Source organism: Mytilus galloprovincialis, chromosome 2 (genome assembly GCF_965363235.1).
Source record: "Mytilus galloprovincialis chromosome 2, xbMytGall1.hap1.1, whole genome shotgun sequence".
Taxonomy (NCBI): Eukaryota; Metazoa; Mollusca; class Bivalvia; order Mytilida; family Mytilidae; genus Mytilus; species Mytilus galloprovincialis.
In genome coordinates this window covers 80,960,213-80,987,040 of record NC_134839.1, presented here as the reverse complement: position 1 = coordinate 80,987,040, position 26,828 = coordinate 80,960,213, and the positions used below count along the sequence as shown (strand labels likewise).

At 31.9% G+C, this 26,828-nt stretch overlaps 1 protein-coding gene across 2 annotated transcripts in view; it reads left to right on the top strand.

Moving 5' to 3' along the window:
• LOC143064556 (sec1 family domain-containing protein 2-like) overlaps positions 1-26,828 on the top strand; it is a 33,324-nt gene that overhangs the window by 3,920 nt on the left and 2,576 nt on the right. For both annotated transcript variants that reach the window (XM_076237463.1, XM_076237462.1), the window contains exons 3-13: positions 35-271; positions 3,671-3,814; positions 4,796-4,873; positions 5,583-5,714; positions 7,974-8,146; positions 18,339-18,432; positions 19,069-19,196; positions 20,455-20,664; positions 22,435-22,528; positions 23,197-23,260; positions 23,806-23,908. In XM_076237463.1, coding sequence (XP_076093578.1) covers positions 35-271; positions 3,671-3,814; positions 4,796-4,873; positions 5,583-5,714; positions 7,974-8,146; positions 18,339-18,432; positions 19,069-19,196; positions 20,455-20,664; positions 22,435-22,528; positions 23,197-23,260; positions 23,806-23,908 — 1,457 coding nt within the window. The remainder of the gene's footprint in view (positions 1-34; positions 272-3,670; positions 3,815-4,795; positions 4,874-5,582; positions 5,715-7,973; positions 8,147-18,338; positions 18,433-19,068; positions 19,197-20,454; positions 20,665-22,434; positions 22,529-23,196; positions 23,261-23,805; positions 23,909-26,828) is intronic.

Here is a 26,828-nt window from a genome sequence, read left to right as displayed (position 1 = left end):
CAGCATGTTAAACTATGTTTAATTTATTTGACAGAGTGCCCAGAGTCATCAAAAGAAAGCTGTATTTATTACAAGTAGCTGCTTAGAAGAAGTGATAACAAGGGAAATAATCCAAGATATAATTCAGGCTAGTCATTTTCAGTATGTCATCATAATAACAGCAGTGACTCCAAGAATGCATCTCTTCAAAAAATCCGGAAGCTATGATGGTGACACACATTCCATTTTTGATGCATTTGAAGAAGATCTCTTAGAATGGATGGAAAATATGGTAAACAATTAATATAGATATTATTTCAAAAGCTGATAACTATGTTTGATAGTTGAGAGAGTTGTTGAGTTAACTTACCCATTGGAAATGATAAACCTCCAGCTATTGGCTTTTGAAGGCCAAAAGTCAATTGATTTCTTCCAAAAAGTAGAGACAGTCATTTGCAAAGTTTTTGTCTCAATATTAATAAAAAAAAATCTCTTATTCAAGTCATAGAGATGATAATCATGCAGCAGTGATGGCAGCATTTATATGTATAAAGCTTTATATTTCAGAGCATAAAAGACCTGGAATTTCATTTGTCTTTCTGTCATATATCCTTTGTCCTAGACCTCATTTACATAAGTTTTTTTGTTTTTTTGTCATGTGAAGTTCTCACTTAGTATGAGTAATAGGATAGCTATATCAATGTTTAAATTTAGTTTATAGGTTCCTTGCAAGGTTTAAATTTCCATTAGACAGGTTTTATTTGACCTCAATCTCATTTCATGGATCAGTAAACAAGGTTAAAGTTACATGATTAGGTCCATTTCTCAGATACTTTACATCAGCTATATTTGGTGAATGGAATTATTTTAAGGTTTACATGTCTTTCTGAGGTGTGTTCTCATTTCGCCTTAACTGGAAATTCCAGGTAAAAAAGGTAAAAAATATACTACGGCCAGATGGGAATTGAATTAATGCAAAATGTGAATTTAGATAAAAATATTAGATAAACTAATTAAACTTCTGTTTTTATGCAATTAGGAAATTGTTTTTCTTGAATTATTATTTTTAATTAAAGTGACCATTTTTATGATTTCAAAAGTTGTGAAATCAGGAAAAATCTAAAATATAACATTTTTCAGTAGAAAAGTTGCTTCTCTTGAAATATTGTTTGTTTCATATTTAATAGAAGTTGAAACTTTTTTTTTATTTTATGCAGTTAGAAAAATCTAAATAATCTAGTTATCCTCAGAATTATCCTTTTTATACATTATGCAACACACAAATAGGTTTAATAGAAGAAAAAAAACATGTTTTCCAACAGACTTTTAAAACAGAAACTTTAATAATAATAAAAAAATGAATAAAAAAAACCTGCTTATTGTATATTAAATGTGTAAGGATTCCGTTGAACCTGGGGTGGTGTTCTCGAAGTTATCTTAGGATTAGGATGTGTCCTAAGACCATCTTATGACTAGTCTTTGTCCTAAGTCGTGTTCTCGAAGCTCTCCTAACTTAGGATATATCACATTTTTCGTCCTAACTTTGGACACCTAATTAGGTGTCTTAAGATCATCATATCTTCATCCTAACTTTGTGCATGCCTTTTTTTCATTTTTTACGTGAAGATGAACATGAAAAGTAATGCACCATCGGTTATTAACTCGTATAAAGAAATCGTGCATGATTTTCAACTTTGAACTTCGCGTTTTTATTATACGATGACACTACGATTTTAATATTCTAATTTCAAAACAAATTGTTTTACAGTTTATATCAAAATCCTATTTAATATTATTTTATTATTACATTTGAAATCATGCATTTAATTAAATACATGTTAATACAAAATTTTATAAACAATTTTATTAATTGGTTTTGTCTGTAATAAATGTTTTATCAAACCATTACTTTAACTATTTAGACTTTCGCACATAGGATATGTATAGGACGTCCTAACATAAGATGCATTTGAGATAGCTTCGAGACGCAACTTAAGAGTGTCCTAAGTCGATCCTAAGTGCATCCTAAAATTGGTCTTATCTATGACTTAGGATGAATCTTAGGATACTGTAGAGAACACCACCCCTGGTGTCTTGCCTACTTTTGATGTTAATCGCAGCCTCAACAAAATTGAGGAAAAAAATAATAAAGATATTCCTCTCTATACTAACTTTTGATTGTCGAAGTTTTGTAAAACAACAGGATAGTTTATGAATCTAATAAATGTTTTGAAAACTTACTGCAGACTATATGTAATGCATCTATAATAAATGTTTTGAAAACTTTAACTGCAGACTATATGTAATGCATCTAGAAAAAAAAGCTATTAGTCCATTCACAAGTAAAATACGCCGAAATAAAGAATAAAATTTTAACTTAATTTCTTTCTAGATACTAGCTTTTGATAACAAACAACCTTCTGTCTAAGTTTGGTAAAAATCCTGGATAGTATAAAAAAAATTATCAAAATTTTTAAAAATTTAACCTCTGAGTGAATGTAATGTTTTCTTGCAGAAACAAAAAGTCCATTTATATGTAAAATACTGAAAAAAATTGAATATTTCATCTTACAAAATTTACTTCTGTATACTATATCTTATGATCATAAACAAGCTTCTGTCCAAATTTGGTACAAATCCAGGATAGTTTAAGAAAGTTATTTTAAAAACTTCCCATTTATATGTAAAATACTATCATTATATATTTATAGATTATCGTTGATCATCTCAACGAGATTGATTTTCTCGCTTGAGCTAGTACAGCGAAAGTGAGAAAAGCAATCGAGTTGAGATGACCAATGATAATCTGTTTATCGCTATTTTACCTATGAGGACGTTGTCAATTTCATGTCAATTTCGTTAGCAACGCCACGTGGCCTCCTTAGTTTCTAGCGATAATGTTTCCATCTCAAGCGAGAAGCATGATATGAAAATTATCACAAAAAAAGATCAAAGGAAAAATGCACAAAATAGCGATAATAATATTTATTTATGTTTATGAAAATAATTTTTGTGCTTTTTGTATTAATGCTTTTCTCTCATGTGATTCTTAATTACATGTACATTATTAGTTTTCTAATTTAAAAATGCATTTAAAAAAAGATGAGCCACTCTAAAGTCTTAAAAGAATTATTCAAAAAGAGAGACATTGGAAAGACACAAAAAAAAAAAATCTTTTAAAAAGTATTTCAAGACTGATTTTGACATTAAAATAACACATATCAAACATAATTGCAATACAAACAAAGAATAAGTTAATTCCATTGTTTACACAAGTTCCCATTTCGCCGTAGTTTTATTTTAACCTGAAAATTTGTACTAAGGCAAACTGGGATTAATTTTATATACATGTAATAATTTTGACATCTAAGGCGAAATGAGAATAAGCCCTTTCTGATAGGTTTCATCTGACTGACCTTGACTCTATTTTCATGGCTTATAGATGATGTAAGTTTATGTGATCCTTGTAAAACTTTATTGTGAGGACTATCAGGTAGGAGAAATATGTTTTTCATATATCTCAAATCTTGAATAACTTAGATGAGTAGTACATGTCTAATTAATTTAATGGTATTCTGTTATTTTCAGCTAGGACTTATTGTTATTACATCTAATGTCATAAGTATGTTCCATTGTTATCAAACGTGCAAATATAGTTATTTTTTACATTAAAAAGTGCTTATTTTTTCAGAATTACACAGCTGAGATAAAGCATATACCTGTTCTGATGTCTTGTATAAGCAATAATGTATTTATAACACCAGCATTTACAGAGTTATTCCCCTTGATAGAAACAGATGTCAAACAGCTCAGAATACAACATGCTAGTAAAAAGGTATGCTCATGATTAGCTTTCAACTAATTACTGTGTATTAATTTATTTTCGTGGGTACCAGTTTTCGTGGATTGATGAAGACTTGCATATTTGTGGATACTTGATTTTGTGGTTTTTCAAAAGGCTGCTAATAATTATACAGCAGATTTGCAATTAATTGAACATTTTTAAAATTCAAGGCTTCCATTTACCCATGAAATCCACGAAAATTGATATCCAATGAATAATAATGAATCCACAGTATTGATAATGTTAAGTTCTAAGCATTTTACACTAGACTGCATTTATGCATGCATTGATAACTTTTATTCCTTATTTTTAGTAGTTGTCAGAAATTAACATGTTTGAAATAGGTACAGTTATTTATTGAACCAGGGTTTTAACAAATGCATACATAGTGCAGAAATTAATCATGTCTGATTAGTTGAAATATTTAACAAGTGCTTAATATACAGTGTTCTGCTTCTTTGTTGAAGACCAATTAGTAACCTGTAATGAAGGGCACTTCTGCAATTAGTGTTCTCAGTTTTAACCTTTTATGAAGGTGACTTTTCTGCAGGGATCTTTTCAGTATTAACCTTTTATGAAGGGCATTACTGCAATGGATGTTCACAATATAACCTTTTATAAAGGATGCTTCTTGACTTAAGACTAAAATAAATGTTTTTAGTAATTCCTTATAAATTTAAAGAAAATTTGTTTTACATTGTGCATATTAGGAAATTTATTGGAATTTTACTAATGAAGACCCTAACTTATTACTTAACTCTGACATATTTTCAATTTCAAGTTTTACTTGTAATGTTCCAAATCATGTGTTTTATCTTTCTTGTACAAATGAAGTATTTTGAAATCTTATGGAAGATGTCCTAGATCTTTGATATGGACATATGTGAAAACCCATTTGGTGTTTAATAGCTCATCAAAATAGTGTTTGGTATATTTATAATGTTATTTTGTATTATTGTTTCAATTTTAAAGACAGAGAAGAAACATTTGGAATGTTTAAATGACCTTGACATGACCTGTCTACCAGCTGATCTACAGATTTGGTTCAAAGTAAGTTATTTACAGCTGTGGATTTCATTTCTATGATTCAAAAGTTCATCTTTTAGTTTATGTTTTTATGTAACATGGTCCAGTTTGTGCTTTATGATACATGTATGTAACAGCCATAAGGAATTAGTTATTGAAGTAGGTCATTTATGTACACCAAAAGCGTGGAGATTGAAAAAAAGGGTTAAAAGAAGGGCTAGAAATCATAATTTGGTTTGGAGTATTTTTCCGTGTCTTCGGCTTGAAAAAGTTTTCAATCTCCAAGCTATAAGCATGATAAGGGGTTAAAAGGACTGAAAACTTTTCTTTGGTTTTTGGATATTTTTCCATAGCTTCTTCTTGATATAGGTTTCAGTCTCCAAGCTAAAAGGGACTCAAAGGGACTGATATTTATAGTTTCTCATGGTTCTTTTCTTAGAATCAAATTATTTGGTCTAACATTTTAGTGTGTTAACTGTCAACCATCATGCTGTATCAACAGACCCTTTAAATAATCATTCTTAAAGGTTTCACATGATTATCTGATGGATAAAATGTAAATAAATTCAATTTAGTTTGCCAATTACAACGGATTCCGTAACAATGACTTCACGGTTCAGCTAACAAGCAAGCTAACCAAAGATATTACCTTTGGCTACACACTCAATGGAATCTGCTGTAACTGATATGAATTTATTTTTATTGCCATTGATTTGTTTGTTTTGATTTTCAGACATTTGTTTCTAGTATTGACAGTTTATTGTCAGAATTAGCTGTCAGTGAAGACTGCTACTCTATAGGACCAACTAGTAGGATCTTGGCTACTGAATTGGCTAATTATGCTCCAGCTAAAACAAGACGAAAGGTTTGCCTCATTACAATTACAATAACAATGTTTCAGTCTGATGATTTAACTTGTCTTACTTTTTCCATAGCATTTAACCATTGTAAGGTCAGCTAAATAAAGTATTATCTTTATTACTGGATTAGCTTGGTTTAAAAGGTCTTTTGCATTTTTCTTACACTTAGAATAGAGAGTTATATATAGAAAATGTAAGCATGCTAGCGTTTTTAACAGATGCACAACTGAAAATTTCCTCTGATGATTTGAAAACTGCTGCCCAGTGTAAGAAGTATGTCCAGTGCATGATGTTTTGTCGATATTGTCAACATCGCAATGTCAACTTTATAGTGTCGTTATTGTGTTATCTTTATGTTCTGTACCTTTGTCACATCGTATATTCGTTATGTTAACAATTCCTGTCAACATCGTGTTTATGTTGTATATTGACTCTATAACTTTCTGTTTACATCGTTGACATCGTATGCATCGTGATGTTGACAATATCGTTTTTACATTGTCAACATTGTATAAATGTTGTGACCCAAGTCTTAATCTTTGTGTTTACATCGTTCACATCGTATACATCGTGATGTAAACAATATCGTGTCAACATCGTGTTTATGTTGAATATAGAGTCCATACCTTTCTGTTTACATCATTCACATTGTATACATCATGATGTTGACAATATAGTTTTTACATCGTCAACATCATATAGATGTTGTGAACCAAGTCCATACCTTTCTGTTTACATAGTTCACATCGTATACATCGTGATGTTGACAATATCGTTTTTACATCGTCAACATCGTATTGTTGTTGTGAACCAAGTCTTTACCTTTGTGTTTACACCATTCACATCGTATACATCACAATGTTGACAATATCGTGTCAACATCGTGTTTATGTTGTATATCGACTCTATAACTTTCTGTTTACATCGTTAACATCGTTTATATCGTGATGTTTGAATATTGTTTATACATCATTTACATCGTTCACATCGTATACATTGTGATGTTGACAATATCAATAAAAAAAAGTTTTTTTATCCATTCATATAATAATTATTCAATGAAGTTTGTCGACTACATATATACAGTTTGCATTTTTATGTTTTTTTTAACAACAAATATTTTAATTAAATGTGATGTTATAGCTTTAATTTAACACAAAATAGTGTCAACATAGTTTATATGGCGATGTAAACACAAAATCTTTTTAACATTGTATACAAAACGATGTTTACGATGTCAACGATGTAAACAATATATAAGAGTTAAGACAATGTAAACGATGTACACACAATATCGTGTAAACATTGTATACATCGCGATGATAACGATGTCAACAATGTAAACAATATATAAGAGTTCAAACAATGTATACGATGTTGACACAACATCGTGTTAACATTGTATACATCGCGATGTAAACAATGTAAACACAATATATTTTTTCTAGATTGTATACATCATGATGTTAACAATGTCAACGATGTAAACAATACATAAGGGTTCAAATAATTTATACGATGTTGTGTGTTAACATAGTATACATCACAATGTTAACTATGTCAACGATGTAAACAATATATAAGGGTTGAAACAATGTATACGATGTTGACACAACATGGTGTTAACATTGTATACATCGCGATGTAAACAATGTAAACACAATATATTTTTTCTAGATTGTATACATCGCGATGTTAACTATGTCAACGATGTAAACAATACATAAGGGTTCAAACAATGCAAACAATGTTGACACAATATCGTGTTAACATTGTAGATATTGCGATGTCTACAATATTGATTAATCATCGTGCACTGGACATGAATGCAGTGTAACTTGAAATACAAACTATCATGGACAAAGAATTTTGCAAAACTATATACATTCAATCTGCTGCATTACTTTATGGATATTTTTCACATCTACTTTCATTTATTGATTAGCAGAATTCAAGACATTGGGATGCTATATTGCAAAGAGTCCATTAACCTATTCTATAAAGTTTCACATTTCAGAAAGTTGAACATAATCCATATCTTGTAAACAGATGCTTTTGTGCTGGGATTTTTGTTTAGGCATATGATTTGAAAGTGTTAATATGACCTTTATCTCTTTATCATAGTTCATTGGTTAATGTGACGTTTTTCTGACTAGGTTTGTTTCTCAATCATAATAAGTTTTAAATGTAAGTGTGAAAGTTTTATTTGACCTAAACCTTATTCATTGAATGATTCTTTTTAACAATGTGGTGGTTTTTTGCAGTCAACACAAAATAAGGCCTCCATTGTATTTGTTGATAGAACCTTAGACATAGGATCATCATGTACACACCAGACAGAAACTTTGTTTGATAGAATTGCTAGTGTATTCCCAAGATTACCAGGCCATAACAATGATGTCCTTATTGACATGTCATCACTATGTCATGTACACAAGTAAGTAACATGTCAACTCTATGTCATGTAAAAAAGTTGTTAAACTGATATGCCAACTTAATGTCACAAATGCTTGGAAGTAATGTGATAGATCATCACTATGTCATGTACACAAGTTAATAAAATGATAGGTCATCACTATGTCATGTAAACAAGTAAGTAATGTGATAGATCATCACTGTGTCATGTACAAAAGTAAGTAATGTGATAGATCATCAGTGTGTCATGTACACAAGTTAGTAATGTGATAGATCATCACTGTCATGTACACATCACTGTGTCATGTACACAAGTTAGTAATGTGATGGGTCATCACTGTGTCATGTACACAAGTTAGTAATGTGATGGGTCATCACTGTGTCATGTACACAAGTTAGTAATGTGATAGGTCATCACTGTGTCATGTACACAAGTTCGTAATGTGATAGATAATCACTGTGTCATGTACACAAGTTAGTAATGTGATAGGTCATCACTGTGTCATGTACACAAGTAAGTAATGTGATAGGTCATCACTGTGTCATATACACAAGTAAGTAATGTGATAGGTCATTACTGTGTCATGTACACAAGTTAGTAATGTGATAGGTCATCACTGTGTCATGTACGCAAGTTCGTTATGTGATAGATCATCACTGTGTCATGTACACAAGTAATAAATGTGATAGGTCATCACTGTGACATGTACACAAGTAAGTAATGTGATAGGTCATCACTGTGTCATGTACACAAGTTTGTAATATGATGGATCATCACTGTGTCATGTACACAAGTTAGTAATGTGATAGGTCATCTCTGTGTTATGTACACAAGTAAGTAATGTGATAGATCATCACTGTGTCATGTACACAAGTAATAAATGTGAAAGATCATCACTGTGTCTTGTACACAAGTTAGTAATGTGATAGATCATCACTGTGTCATGTACACAAGTTTTTTTTTTGTAATTTATTTTTATTTCATCTGAAAATACACCAAGCATATATTGTGATACATAATTATATAATTAATTCATAATACATATAATGATATTAAATTTTTCAATAACAGTCTAAAATTAAAAAGTTAGTTATGCTAATTGTTCTAAATTTTCTACTGGATCATACACATCCTTTATCACTCTGGATTAGAATACCTGAATATGCTGATAAGGTTAATGATTGCATCAGCCCTCTCCTATAGCCACATGCATCACTGCCTATACAGTGATGTAAAACATGAGAGGTACCAGGAGACGCCACCAGAGATCATTAACAGATAACATATTGGACAACATGTTGGACAGAGTCACATAATAAATGTCAACCTAAGTCAAGGGGAGATAATTCAGATACAATCAAACAAAAACTAGTATATCAATATATATATATAACAATAGCAATAAACATAGATAGTACTTTTAAGATGCACACAAATCACTGTCCAGTTGTGATGTGCATCAACATATTATTAATTCTACATGAACTATTATAAAGCCTTAAGTAAGTACATACATAGAAAGATCTCTCCTCACATGTGAACTAAGTTTTTAATTAATTCCCATTTACTATCAAATTTCTCTCTTGCTCTAGGGGATCTGTAAAAGGAGGTAGATATTTTTTCTATTTGGTAGGAATTTTTAATCATAGCTATGACACCTTTAAGAGTCGGTAATGAAGTATTAAAGCGACATGTATAAATATAATATTTAACCAGAATAGTGAATAAGTTTAGGGAAATATCCCAAGACTCTGACCCAAGAACAATATTTTCCACATTAAGAATTAAAGTTAAATTATTTTCAACTAGAAAAAGTGCTGCAATTTCTAACCACAAATTTCTAACTAGCATACATTCCCAGAAAAGGTGACTTATAGTTTCTTTAGTTTCATTACAGAAACTACATAAGTTAGTTTCTTTTAACCCGTATTTCTGCAATAATGCATTTGTAGCGAGAGTTCTATGTAAAATCTTAAACTGGAACATACTAAATTTGTTGTTTTTAGTGCAACAAAAAGGTAAACTATAAAAGAAATCCCAATTTTCTATATGAGTGCCTAGTTCCTTACACATTTTGTCTTCTTGTTTTGTAGGACGTTCTGTATACATTGACAAGAATTTTTTATAAAAGAACTGACATGACTTTTTATTGTTTTTTATAAATTCAAATTTATCGCTAGATATGTGAGTAATTTTCTCTGAAGTAGTGATTAAATTTTTCCAGTCTTTTGGTATCATATGCAGCAAAGAATGGTATTCCAAGAAATTAATATTAAGATTATATTTTTCGCAGAATTCTTTTAAAGTAAAAAAATTACTGTTTTCATCAAGTAAATCACCTATAAAGAAAACTCCTGATTCAACCCACCTCTGGTAAAAGACAGTTTTATTATTAATTTTCAAACTCTTGTTTAGCCATATGGATTGTTTCATGATCCCTTCAGCAGTGCCATTAGTCACAGTGTTTAGAATATTCCAGTTTAGTAAAATATCTTTCCAGAAATTATTAAAATTTGAAGAAATCTTTTGGATACCATCAGGGGTCATCAACCATATTTTGTCTGCTCCTAATCTGTTGTATTGATCTATTAACAATGTTTTCCATGGGGATATATTCAAGGGGTCTAAAAGTTTATTTATCCATGTCATCTTTAATGAATAACAAAAGGATCTTATATCTGGCATTTTCAACCCCCCATTTTCAAATAACCCTATCATAACTTTTCTTTTAATCTTGTCTGGTTTTCCTGACCACAAGAAACTAAAAAAAATATTTTGAATTTCTTTTATTTTATCATCCGGAGGATTTGGCAAAACTGTCAATGATTGAATTAGAATAGGAAGAGCTAGTGATTTAATGACAGTGATCTTTCCCATATATGTTAAATCTCTATAAACCCAGGAATTTAGCAGGCTCTGTATTTTTTTTATTTTTTCTTCAAAATTTACAAGCGTTTTATTTTCACTGAACAGATCAAATTTTATTCCTAAAAGTTTAAATTTTCCTGAATGATTCCAGTTCAAATTTCTTGTAGTTGTTAGTTTATCCCTTGAGTGAATCTTTGACCCAATCCATATGGCTTCTGTTTTATCAAAATTAGCCCTAAGTCCCGCACACTCAGAAAATTTTTCTAAAGTATATAAACATTTATCTAAAGATTTCTCATCCTCGTCTAATAAGAGACATGAGTCATCTGCATACTGGCTTAGTAGATACTCAGAATCATTTATTTTCATACCATTTATATCTGGGTTATTTTTAAGTGCAGCACTCATAAGTTCTAAAGATAATATAAAGAGATATGGAGATAGAGGATCACCTTGTCTAACACCCCGACCAATATTAAAAAATTGAGAGCAATGTCCATTATTTATAATACAGCTCTGAGATTCTGAATATAAGGTCTTGACCCATCTACAGAAAATAGGACCGAATCCTAGAAAAGACAAAGCCAAGTCTATAAATGACCACTCAAGAGTATCAAAAGCTTTCTCAAAGTCTAATAAAAGTAAAAGACCTGGTAGATTATCATCTTCTGCCTTTTCCATAATGTCAAAAATAAGCCTGGTACATTCTCCAATATACCTCCCCTTTATGAAACCTTGTTGTGTTTCACTAATTATATCCCCAAGAAAAGGTTTTATTCTATTTGCTAATGCAGCTGATGCAATTTTTGTATCAACATTTAATAAAGTGATAGGTCTCCAGTTTTTTAATTGAAATTTTGATTTACCCTCTTTTGGAATGCATGTTATTACTCCTTGTTTCTGACTAACCGAAAAAGATCCAGTTTCTAAGCTATAATTAAAAGATTTTATAATAAACTCATGGAGGTCTATCCAAAAAAATTTATAAAATTCTGTTGTAAATCCATCCATCCCTGGGGATTTACCATTTTTCATATTTTTCAATGTTTTTAAGCATTCATTAGTATTCAAATTACCCTCTGCCTGTAACCTCTGTTCATCAGAAAGTTTGCGGATAAAAGGATTATTTTCATCAAAAAATAGATTTTTATGTTCTTGATGAAGAATAGGATTTGTTGAGGAGTAAAGTTTTTCATAAAATGATTTTTGTTCTTCTAAAATTTCACTTTGGTTGAAAATTTCCTCCCCATTATCATTAATTAATTTTGGAATTATCTTTTCATTATAATTTCTTTTTTCAAGATTACAAAAATAGTTAGTACATTTTTCACCTTCTGCTACCCATCTTGCCTTTGCTCTTGCCATAATACCTGTTACTATTTTCTCTCTGTGTTGAACAAGTTCATTTTCTAAAATTTTAATTTCTGAATTTAATAATTCTGAGGGGTCTATTTCATAATTTTCAAGTAATTTAGCTAGCTTGAGTTCTAAATCATTTTCAGTTTTTGTGTTTTTCTTTTTTATATAACTGGCATATGATATTGTTTTCCCTCTTATCATACATTTTAAGAGTTCCCAAAACATGTGTGGGTTTACTGATAATTCTGTTTCTAGGTCATTCCCAGGCAGAGAGTATTGATTTATAGTTTCCCTTATGCAATTTTTTATTTCAGTTACATATACCATATCATGTAGTAAGCTATTATTAAACTTCCATGTGCCTTTACCTTTAATTTGATTGTAAAACTGTAAGGTAAGGTACACTGGAGAATGATCAGACCTGTAACTTATATCCATGTCTACATTTTTTACAAATGGTTCAAGATCAGATGAAATCAAAAAGTAATCCAAACGGCTTTGCTTAAGCCCAGGACCACGCCATGTAAATCTTTTTGTATCTGGATTTAATGCTCGCCATATATCAACAAGGTCCAGGGACTCTATCATATCTAAAATTTTATCATGTGCTCTTATATTGTTTTTAGCACTATAATGTGAGGTGTCCTTATCAAAGTCTTGCACCACATTCCAGTCTCCAGCCATAATTATGGAGCTATTTTTTATACCAGATACTAGACCTTTTATATTTTCAAAAAAAGCTGGAGAGTCCCCATTGGGACCATATATTGCAACAAGAGAAAGTCGATAATCTTGAATGGTCATATCTAGAATGATAAAATTGCCTTCCTGATCCTTTTTTTCTTGGTGAATAGTAAATGTAAAACTATTTTTTATTAGAATTGCTACCCCTCTTGAGCGGCTGGAACCAGAGCTAAAGAATGCCTTATACCCCCACTCATGTGCCCACTGCTTTTCTTTTTCTTTAGTACAATGTGTATCTGTTAATATAATTATATCATATCTTTTCCTATATCTTGAAAAAAAATCTCTTCTCTTCACCTCCTCTGACAGACCCCTACAGTTAAGAGATCCTATTTTCAAACTAGTCATTTATCAAACAGTTCAATAGGTGTGATATGTAACTCTATCCAACAGTCAAATGTTTTAAGTATACTATGATGGTATGTCATTCCTGGTTTTTTAACATACTGACAAATAAAAAATATCATACATTTAGACATCTGTAAAAAATATATAAAGTAAATAAGATCACAATAAGCTTGGTAGCAATTCAGGGTTTTCAAAATAATAACTCCCCACCCTTTTGAATTCCCTCCCTTTTTACTCCCCCCCTTCCGGGTCATTATAAATAGTAACCAAATTTGCAAGACCATGAATAAGTTGTTCAAATTCATTAAGTAATAGTTATGGTCCTGGTATAGTAAGAATTTTGATAACAGATCTGCAGGTAAATCATTTTCTCCTCATAAACTGTAGAAAACTATATAGCCAAAATTAATTAAACATATATACAATTCCCCTAAATCCCTAATATTGTTGGTATAACAAAACACAAAATTCACTTTATAATGAATGTGCAAATTTTACAAGCCCCTTAAGCATTTGTTAAGGCCATGATTTAACAACTTTTAAACTAAACAGTGAATACATGTAAAATATGGACAATACACACATGTAAACAGAACTTTACTACTACTCGTCATGCATGAGCAACAAACAGTTAAATAAATCATAAGCATAACATGCAGCAAGCAAATAAACATAACAAGCAACATGCTATCACAAAAACAAAGCTTAAACTAAAGCAGCAGAAGCAGAATGCAGTAAACAGATCAGCATTTTGTCAACATGAAAACACAAGATAAATAATGCATTTAAGCATCAAAAGCAGTCAGCATGCTCAACTTTGGTCTAAGCTGCCATTCAATGTAGGAGTTGATTTTGAAAAAGTTCTAAATGTTTCTAGTTACTTAAAACTATATATTATGGTTTTGCAGCTCACTCCAAAATTGGTAGCATAATGCGTAAATAAACGGAGACCATACCTTGTTACCTAGATTAAGTTTTATCCGTAATCTGATTGTATCTAAAACAAATAGATATTTATCTGTTTATTATAGTATTGAACAAATCATATAAATATAAATAACACTTATTGTATGAATTCGGGATCTGAAATTTGAAAATAATAAATAAATCAAAAGATGCATGTGTAGGACTTAGGTGGAAGGGTAAACCCTGTTCTTATTGTTTTTACCTGTAAACAGCACTTATGTGACGAGACTTGTGATTAAATAATAACATGTGTTTATCCACGGAGGCTTCCATTGTGTTGTGTGGTTGTAGCAGAACAAGACTATAGAGAGATTCCGAGTATCCAAATGTTTACATTATGAATACACAAGACTCCGCCTACAGGAATGTGAAATGTACAACTATGCCACACCCACTATTTACGTTAAAAAAAAGTCAATACTGAGAGGAGAACTCACGATTAACACAAATAGTGTTACATATAATTTTGCCTGGCGCAGTACAAAACTAAATAAAGAGAAAAGGTACATTTAAAATAAAAATATAAACAAGCTAACAAAAAAAGTAACTAAAGGTGAAAGAAAAAAAAAAAAGAAAAAGTAGCATCATTTTTATTACAATGTTCCAATAAGTCTTGTGAGCGATAATTATTTGATTTTCAAAACGATCTCTACGCGTAATGTTTATGATCTTTTCTTTACGAGTTGGACGAAAGGTGGATCTTTCAGGTACACAAGTCTGAATTTTCTTTTTTCCTCATTGGACATCTTGCTTCTCTCTGCCAGGAGTTCACCGCGACGAGCTGCAAGTGAGGGTGGGAGGTCCGGTACCACACTGTATCCGCACCCCCTAGGCAGTTTTGTGGCAGCACTAAGGATATCATCCCTATCTATCAAGTTTGATAGCCTAAGGATTATATTGCGTTTCTTTTCAGGACCATTCGGCAATCTATGTACTGCTGTAAATAGCATACCTTTCACCTGCGGAGCAGTAAACCCAAGCCCCTTTTCTTAAAGTTCTTGAAAACCAGGCCGAGTTTGCCAATGGTGAGCTCCATGATATTCACAATTCTAAAATCCCCAACTTGGAGTCACTCATTGCCGAGGAGGCGAATGAACGTCTGAAATTGGAGGTGTGGGGAAGAAAATGGAATTTGGTTATCCGTGGGATTGAGGGGAAAGTCGGTGAATCCCCTAAGGTCACTGAAAACATCGTCCGTATTTGGTTGCATGTACACAAGTTAGTAATGTGATAGGTCATCACTGTGTCATTTACACAAGTAAGTAATGTGATAGGTCATCACTGTGTCATGTACACAAGTAAGTAATGTGATAGATCATCACTGTGTCATGTACACAAGTAAGTAATGTGATAGGTCATCACTGTGTCATGTACACAAGTAAGTAATATGATAGGTCATCACTATGTCATGTACACAAGTAAGTAATGTGATAGGTCATCACTGTGTTATGTACACAATTAAGTTATGTAATAGGTCATCACTGTGTCATGTACACAAGTAAGTAATGTGATAGGTCATCACTGTGTCATGTACACAAGTTAGTAATGTGATAGGTCATCCCTGTGTCATGTACACAAGTTCAAATGTGATAGATCATCACTGTGTCATGTACACAAGTAATAAATGTGAAAGATCATCACTGTGTCATGTACACAAGTTAGTAATGTGATAGATCATCACTGTGTCATGTACACAAGTTCGTAATGTGATAGATCATCACTGTGTCATGTACACAAGTTAGTAATGTGATAGGTCATCACTGTGTCATGTACACAAGTAAGTAATGTGATAGGTCATCACTGTGTCATGTACACAAGTAAGTAATGTGATAGGTCATCACTGTGTCATGTACACAAGTAAGTAATGTGATAGATCATCACTATGTCATGTTAACAAGTAAGTAATGTGATAGATCATCACTGTGTCATGTACACAAGTAAGTAATGTGATAGATCATCACTGTGGCATGTACACAAGTTAGTAATGTGATAAATCAACACTTACACATATAAGAAGTATGTTAACTATATGCCATGTAAACAAGTGGATAAAGTAATATTTCAACTTAAACTCATGAATATAATTTAGTTTAGTGATATTTCATCACTAAGTCATTTACATAAATTCCTTAACTGATGGATCATAACTATTTCATATGCATACATAAGTTAAATGGTAGATCATCACTTTGTCATTGACATGTACACAGGTCAATGAAATGATGGGTCATTACTGTTTTATCTCTCCATGTAAAATGAAGTTTTCTTTGTTTTGCTTAGAAATAAATGAATATCTCATGCTACTATTGAAGGGGCACGATTGTTTTAAGGTCTAAGTAGTTACTACTGTAATCACTAGCCAGTGAACACTGAGATTTTGTGTCGAGCCCTAATTGTGTGGGTGTACTCGACTCCAATCTTAATTGACTAGGATTTCAGTTTTCATCTTGAATGCCGGTGGTTTTCTCTGGGCACTCTGTCTTCCTCCACCAATAAAAACTGGCTGCCAAGAAATAGCACAAAAGCAGTACTTAAAAGTGGCATTAAAAACACAAAAAATCAAATTATACTACATTCTATTTTGGTAACCACTTATATAGAACAGATCAAATTATTAACTATTTTAGTATTGTTGTATAGTGACCCTTTGTGTCTTTGATCCATACTTTTATCTGATTATTTTTTATGTTCCTAACTTAAGAGATAGACTATCATACTTTATTTATTTACTTTTTATTGTTTTATTATTTAAGCCACCATTGGATGCTTCTCCTCTCTTTCATGTTGAAACAAAGAGTTCACTTGGAAACTATATGCCTTGATTGTAAATCAAGTCTTTTAAGACCTTTAATTATACCCCCTCCGCAACGAACCCATGCAACAAAGTTGCACAGGGTATAATGTTTTTGACCCGTCAGTCCGTCGTACCGTCCGTCAGTCCGTCCATCCTTCCGTCAGTCCGTCCGTCAGTCCGTCAGTCCTGTTTCTTGTCATCGCAACTCCTCTCAAACCACACAACAGAATTTCACGAAACCTTTTCAGATAATAAGGACATACTATGTAGTTGTGCATATCGACGGGAAATTGCGATTCAAGTTTTTTTCTAGGAGTTACGCGCCTTTGAACTTATTTACTTTAATGTACTACTGCAACAGTTTGTCATCGCAACTCCTCTCAAACCACACAACAGAATTTCACGAAACCTTTTCAGATAATAAGGACATACTATGTAGTTGTGCATATCGACGGGAAATTGCAATTCAATTTTTTTTCTAGGAGTTATGCGCCTTTGAACTCATTTACTTTAATGTACTACTGCAACAGTTTGTCATCGCAACTCCTCTCAAACCACACAACAGAATTTCACGAAAACTTTTCAGATAATAAGGACATACTATGTAGTTGTGCATATCGACGGGAAATTGGGATTCAATTTTATTTCTAGGAGTTACGCCCCTTTGAACTTATTTACTTAATGTACTACTGCAACAGTTTGTCATCACAACTCCTCTCAAACCACACAACAGAATTTCACGAAATCTTTTTATATGAAAAGGACATATTATGTAGTTGTGCATATCGACGGGAAATTACGATTCAATTTTATTTCTAGGAGTTATGCCCCTTTGAACTTATTTGCTTCAATGTACTTCTGCAACAGTTTGTCATCTCAACTCCTCTGAAAACACACAACAGAATTTCATGAAATTTTGTAGATAATAAGGACATACTATGTAGATGTGTATATTGACAGGAAATTATTATTCAATATTTTTTCTTATACTTATTTAATTTCTCCAATGACAATGTGGGGACGTGGGGTATGTGAGCGTGCTCACTAAGGTTCTTTAATTAAATCTGGGATCTATCTTTTTCTAAGTTATTATTCGCTTTCTTTAGTTGATAATAGAATATGTAAATATTTCAGAGATGCTTCCTCAACTGTCTTACCTGGGTGTCTAGCTTCTTTTAATGGACACAACCAACAACATTTACAGCCACTTCTAACAAATAAAGTAAAGGTAAGTTTCTTCAATGTACAGATCTGTTTATAGTCTGTCTGGTTAGTGAAGCAGATTTATAAAATAATGAGAAAAGTAACAGCTAGCATCATTAGCATACATACTTTTTCCTTCTATGAAAACATCACTGACTAATATTGATTGTTTCCCCTATGTGTAGAAACATATACAATGTAGCTATTGTATGAGAACATAGTCTAAATTGCTTTGTGATTTCTTTTTAGAAAAAAATCTTTGGTTGTGAAATATAAGACATGAAACTAAAAGTAGGATTTTAACATTTTACTTTGGGGCTTGTGATATTTGTAGTAAATTAAATGTAAACAGGTTGTCAATAGATTACTCTCAGTAGAAAATTCTCAAAACTGTTGGAGTCAGTTGTATTCTATGAAATTTACTATTTGATATTATGCAATAAATGTTGATTTTAAAGATTGGTGAAATCTTTTTAAAATGACCTCAGGATTTAACTGTTAGTTCTATAATGTTGATTTTGTATTTTCTGCAAATTGTGGATGTCGTTATTGGCACTAATAAAAAAAAACTCTTTGACTTTATATGCACTATTATATTCTTTGACCAGTGTATCCAAAAATGATAATAAAAGTACAAAAATGTACATCATTTTTTATAAAGGAAGGTTTGATGGAAGTAAACAGACAGTTGGTAGACATAGCTTCAAAAGAAAATTTACCATTAAAGCTTACAGGCAAGCCTGGACGAGTTACTGCAGATCAGTTGGAAAATACTCTTTCTCTTTTCAAGTGAGTTTATAGCCAAGTTTTTTAATAAGGTTGAAAAGTATAATGATTTAGCTTTTGAATGTTTTTAGTTCATATCATTTTATCTACGACCTAAACTGTTTCTCATATTTTAGTTGGCTAATATATGTTGCTAAAAAATCCCTTCTGTTAACCATTACCCTAGGATACTTCACATGCATTTTCATAAGTTCCATGGTTGTTTTCAATGAAAGATAGAATTCTGTAGATTATCCATGATGATTGTAACTGAATATGTAATTCATTAACACTTTTATTCTATTATGACTTTCATTGGCATTCATCATAGTACATGTAAAATTGAGAAAGGAAATGGGGAATGTGTCAAAGCGACAACAACCAAACTATAGAGCAAAAAACAGCCTAAGGCCACCAATGGGTCTTCAATATAGCGAGAAACTCCTGCACCCATAGGCGACCTTCAGCTGGCCCCTTAAAAAATATGTATACTAGTACAGTGATAATAGACGTCAAACTAAACTTCGAATTTTACACAAGAAACTAAAATAAAAAATCATACAAAACTAACAAAGGCCAGAGGCTCCTGACTTGGGACAGGCGCAAAATTGCGGCGGGGTTAAACATGTTTATGAGATCTCAACCCTCCCCCTATACCTCTAGCCAATGTAGAAAAGTAAACACATAACAATACGCACATTAAAATTTATCATTTATCTATCACTTCAATGAACAGGACTAGGTATAGTTACATAGTTATGCAATATGCAAAGTACCCACATTGACTTCACATTGTCTATGGTGTAACACTCACAACCTTCAGCTCCAAATTTGATTTATTCTATTTTCTCCGTCTCTTGATTAAAAATGTATGACTGCCTGCAGGGTTCTACCAAAGGATGTATATTCTACAGATGGTAAAAAATATTGCACATTTCCAAATTTTTTGGAATGTTTGGAAAACAAACATTGCTTTCACGTTACACTTTTTTGTCAGAAAATCTCTATAAATTGCCAGATACAAACAACATTCAGAGATAAATTTGTTATCTATGTTCATATCTGTAGATTTGGGTATTTTAACACCCCTTAGTAACCTGTACACCCATTGGTTTTGCCTCTGTGAAATAAACAACACAATAAAATAATCAATATAAATAAAAATTGATACAGATTTAAAACAGTTTTATATTAAAATTTGTAAATTTCAGCAACAATGGTTCTACTGGACAGAATTGAAAATGGTAACTAATCTAAGGGCTGATTCAATTTATATTTTTAGGGGGAAATATGACATGATTCTTAAACACATCAATACGTTACAAGTTTCTATGGCAGTCTTCCAGTTGTTAAAAAGTCAGAGACAACAACAATTAGACAGTCTATCTGGGATTGAGAAACTGTTAATACAGGGTTACAGTGATGAGACAGATCCTTTAGAAGAGATATACAGACTTATTATCACAGAGACAGAGAAGTCAACAACTGAAAGGTAAAATAACAAACCCAAATATCTACTTTTGATATACAAACAGATTTAGTCACATTCTTGTTTAATAAGAATGTTGGTAACCATTGCTTACAATGATGTTGAAATAAAACTTTGATCAAGTCAGCTTCATTTGTTCTCTTGATTGAAATACAAATCCTGTGCCCAAGCTTGAATCTAACAATAGTCTGTTTTACTTTCTGTTCTGATAAGTATGTCAACCAATGAAATGTCTGCCTGCAAATTTTTTAAGGTGTTAAATATCACAAAAAAAACTAGGAGATCTTGTTTAGGTCTTAAAACCAGAAAATAAAACAGATTAGTGACAGCTGATTCTTATGATTGAATTGTTGGCAAAGGATGTTGGGCCCTTTTCACAAACAATCTTACCATGAGAATTGATTGTAATGTATGACTGAAATGTCATAACATACTTAGCATTTTCCTTTCAAGATTATTTATGAAATTTGGACAGAAGCTTATCTTCCAAATCAAGAAATAGCAACTTAAATGAAAGTTTGAGAATTTTTTAAATCCTGTATTTTACTGATAAATAGGCTCACTTTTTACTGTGAACATTTCTCTTTTACACTGACAGCAGCAATCACAGGGTAGACACATAGTTCAGTGGAACCCTTGATTTTCCTTTATTATTTAAACATTTTGTTGAATTAAATGTATACAGGACAAGTAGAGACTAGTCAAGTAATGTTGGTATTTGCTTTACAAGAAAAAAATCTGAATTTGTTAATTTTCACCAAAAAGTGACTAAATATACATGGTTTATTGTGGATTCATTTATTTTTGTGGATAAAGGAAATCTTATGTATTCCTGGATATTTATTTTCATGGATAAAGGAAATCTTATGTATTCCTGGATATTTATTTTCGTGGATAAAGGAAATCTTACGTATTCCTGGATATTTAATTTCGTGGATAAAGGAAATCTATTGTATTCCTGGATATTTATTTTCGTGGATAAAGGAAATCTTACGTATTCCTGGATATTTAATTTCGTGGATAAAGGAAATCTTATGTATTCCTGGATATTTAATTTCATGGATAAAGGAAATGTTACGTATTCCTGGATATTTAATTTCGTGGATAAAGGAAATCTTACGTATTCCTGGATATTTAATTTCGTGGATAAAGGAAATCTTATGTATTCCTGGATATTTATTTTCGTGGATAAAGGAAATCTTACGTATTCCTGGATATTTAATTTCGTGGATAAAGGAAATCTTATGTATTCCTGGATATTTATTTTCGTGGATAAAGGAAATCTTACGTATTCCTGGATATTTAATTTCATGGATAAAGGAAATGTTACGTATTCCTGGATATTTAATTTCGTGGATAAAGGAAATCTTATGTATTCCTGGATATTTATTTTCGTGGATAAAGGAAATCTTACGTATTCCTGGATATTTATTTTCGTGGATAAAGGAAATGTTACATATTCCTGGATATTTAATTTCGTGGATAAAGGAAATCTATTGTATTCCTGGATATTTATTTTCATGGATATAAAAGGAAATCTTATGTATTCCTGGATATTTAATTTCGTGGTTTTGCCAAGGTCTACATACAAGCCTATACAAAAATTTGTCATTCATTAGAAATTTCAAGCTTTACCTGTACCCATGCACGAAATCCACGAAAATTGGTATCCAAGGTATAATAATGAATCCACAGTACATGTATATAGAGACTATTGGAATTACAAAATATACAAAAAAATATTTTAATATTATTTGAATGGTTTATTTACAGATCCTGCACATTAGATGATATATTCTGTCTAATAATGTTTGTTTATTCTGTGTATGGGACCAGGATTAAGAGTGATAAAGAAGAACAAGTTAAGGTGAGAACCTATTAAAACTTAATGATACACAATGTAGACTTTTTCCAGAATTTTATGACTACTTAAAGCTATGGTAAAGTCTACAAATTAATATAAACATTATTCCTGAGAAATCTTGTAAAAGGTCAATTTGTGCTCTTATAAGAGTTATGATATATGAATACAAAGGTAATCCCAGAATGGATGATAACTTGAAAAGTATTGAAACATTGTCAGTATGTATGTTATAAACATAGAAATTTGACAAATATTCAAAAGAGGGTGGTTTCTGACTAATCGTATGAAGACTTTTACTAAATACTATTTATATATATATAGAGAGAGATAGCTAGTTTGTGTCATCTTTAAAATATTAATAAAATTCTGCATGATTATCTATCACTAGTTGAAGATAAGAACAGATTGTGAAGTATAATTTTTCTCCAGTTTTCCAAGGGTGGCACTTAAAGATATTTTTGTCCTTTTATTCTCTTATTCTCTTCTTGAATATCCTTATAACTACCCTCCTGAAAAAAAGAGACAAAGCTAACACTACATACTTATATTGGGTTTCAGTAATAAAGATAAAATAATGCTTTAGTTTAGGAAATTAACAGGTACCTTATTCAATTGTTGGTTCTAAATGCTCATCAACTTTGTAATTAAGAATAGATGTATTCCTGTTTTAGGCTGTTTTGGTGAAGTATGTTTTGAGAGAGAAGAATACATTGCCACCATTGACCCAGCAGATAGGTTTGTTAATGCTTTATGTTTATATTTAAGGAATGACTGTGATATTTTTTCTGTCTATGAAGAAATGACATAAAAAATGTGGTGCACACCGAATAACCTGTGTGAGCAACATTTTTGTTTACGTTATTTTGAATAAGACAGATAAAATATTACAGTTATTTCTTATAATTGAATTCCAAATTCCATTTTAAACAGGAGTTAACCATGAAAAAACGTTGATGACATAATGGTCACATGAATAAATTATGTCTATGATCTGATAAACACAACGACGTAAGCCAACCAGAAGATAACATTACATCCAAAATTAAATTATTTAATGTAAATGGGGTTTAGAGGTTTGAGAAATTATTATACTCTAACTTACTGTGCACTCTATTGCAATCACCTGTCTGTTCTTTCATCCAATACATGTTTTTTTTCACACATGTCCTGGAAACATCTCACCTAACACATGTTTTATCACTTGTGTCTTGAAAGAGACTTATTCATATTTTGTCAGCATTAACATTATCTGTTTTAACTTTTGATTTCGTGTTTTACAGTTGGTGATACAATAAATGAAGAAGTAGTAACAGCCATTCTGGATGATGCTTGGCAGAAGTTTAAAGCAATATCATCTGCAAGGAACAACCTTAAACAATTCAGGTAAATAATTTTTTTTTTGTACAACAACGAATAATAAAAAACCCTTTGCTCTTTATTATACTATTCATCAGCAAGACTTAAAAAATTCTCTATTATCTTCCAAAGGATGAATAATGGACATGTAACAGATACAAAACGGAAACGAAACGGACACCTAACGGACATTTTATCCTTTGGACGTCTGTTAACCCTTTCAACGCTATTCGCGGCATATGCCGCGATGAGGTGCTCCGTCCCCGGCTGCTATTCGCGGCATAAGTCGTTTTTGTTGTTGTTCGGTTTCGCCTGCATGTATTGTATGTATATCACTCGGAAGGCATCTAGATTTTAGTCCATCTTAAAGGGCGTGTGTCTAGGTCGCGATTGAGTTTATAAAAATGAAACTTTCTTTGGAAAAATATCGCGCCCGGCAGAGAAATAAAAAGTGAAAAAAAATATGACGCCAAAATGGCGGCGTTCATTGACGACGAAGAACTTGACGATTTCATACAAGAATATTTTGGTGAATCAGACGACGAAAGTGAATTTGAAGGCTTTGATTTGAACGATATAATTAATGATCATGACATACTGAGCGAAATAGTGTTTGAACAGGATGATAAAGACATAAATGTTGGGATAGATGAGGAGAATAGTTGGTCGCGAATTGACACGCCCCCCTTTTGTGCTCCTTTCACTGGAACGCCGGGTCTTAATGACATCGACATGGGAGAAGACCCACAACCAATTGATTTCTTCAATTTGTTACTTAGGAATTCAATGTGGGAGACAATAGTCGTACAAACAAACTTATACGCGGATAGGAGGCTTCAAAATGATGAACTAAAACCAAAATCTCGTATCACAAAATGGCGACCAACTTCCATAGACGAAATGAAAGTGTTTTTTTCTTTGATCATTTCAATGGGATTAACTCGAAAAGGTGACCTAGATGCCTATTGGTTCACAGATGAAGTTATTAACACCCCATTTTTCAGTAAAATGATGGCAAAAGATAGATTTATGAACTTACTTGCAAACTTACATTTAAATGACAACAATCTTGCTGATACAGACCGTCTATACAAAGTAAGGCCATTTATTTCAATGATGAGAGAGACATTTAGTGTCTATACTCCAGAAGAGTATCTTAGTTATGATGAAGGAACATGCCCATTTAAAGGGAGGGTTAAATTCAGGGTATATAATCCTATGAAACCCAACAAGTTTGGTATAAAGTTGTACCAATGTTGTGAAGCAAGATCTGGTTATTGTGTCGGGTTTGATATTTATGATGCTGATGCGGAGCGTAGCTGCAGTATTTATGCTGATATTGTAGATGTTTGGAGAGGATTGTACTCACACAACTAAATTAGTAGTTGGACTGTTAGCTTTCTGTGGCCTGTTGCTTAAGGGGTATAAAGTATACCTTGACAACTATTATTGTAGTCCTGAACTGTTTAATGAGTTAGACCTACTGAACACTTATGCTTGTGGTACTGTTCGTACTAACAAAAAACTCGTTCCAAAAGCGTTTACGCAGGTAAAAAAATTGAAGCAAGGGCAAGGAATATATCGTAGAATGGGGAATTTATTAGCTATAAAATTCAATGACAAACGTGATGTGCATATGCTCTCTACTATGCATGAGGCCAAACTTATTGTCACAGACAGAGTAAATAAAGACAACGAGCCGGTTCTCAAGCCGAACTTGGTGGTTGACTATTGTAAATTCATGGGTGGCGTCGACATGAACGACCAAATCTGCCAGTATTATGATGGTCTACGTAAAAGTGTCAAGTGGTGGAAAACTTTATTCTTTCACTTATTTAATGTTCTCCTGGTCAATGTGTACGTCTTGTTTAAGAAATATGGAAAGCCCGCAAAACGAAGAACGCATCAAATGTTCCGTCAAAGTCTAATCCGCGCCCTCATCGATGAGGCACCTAATGCTCCTCTTCCAGACAATATCAAAGGGAGAAAATGTGAACCGATTGGGAGACTAACAGGAAAACATTTTCCACAGTATATTCCCGCAAAGGAAGGGGCAAAGCGTAAAAGACCATTGCGAGATTGTAAGGCATGCAATTTTGCGCCAAAGGACAGACAGGGTAATTGTAGAACACAAACTTCTTTCTATTGTCCTAAGTGTGTCATAGCACTTTGTGTTCCAGACTGCTTTCATGAGTACCACACAAAAAAGGATTACAAAAGAAAATTGGGGGTTGACGATAACTCCTCATCTTCATCTTCATCTTCAGAGAGTGAATGAACACAATGACAAATTACAACGTTTTGTTATTTACATGTATTGAACACCTTTGCCAAAGTTTTACAATGTTACAGAGTTCTATTTCTAGTTATTAAATTCTATTTCTACATTTACAAATGTTTACAGTACTTCCAATCAATCAAAAAGAACCAAGTCATGAAATATATGAATAACCAATATAACTACAGTATCACAGTTTCTAGCGGCATTTGTTGCTTGAAAATTGAGAAGACATATATGCTTCATGGGTTTCATTTACCTGTCTTTATACAGAAACTACACAACACAGCTTGCAATATTTTATTTACACAATCATACAAATCAAAAAAAAAATACAGGAAAAGTAAAACATATAATTTTTTTTTTTTTTTACCTGTATTGTATTTCACCTTGATATACAGGTGCAAATATGTCACAAAGGTAAAAATAAACACTTTTGTAAATGTATATCAATATAATGAACATGTATAAAAAAATATAATCACATTCTTTCAACAATGAATCCAGTATAGACCATTTAATCACACAACAATTTCGTAGAAATCATAGAAATTGCTCCTCGGAAAGCACTTACCTGTAATCAAGTTTTTTACCTGCACAAAGGTAACAAGAGCTACAAATTTGTGATTTTTTTAATCAACAATCTTCACTTGTTAAAATTATTAGTTG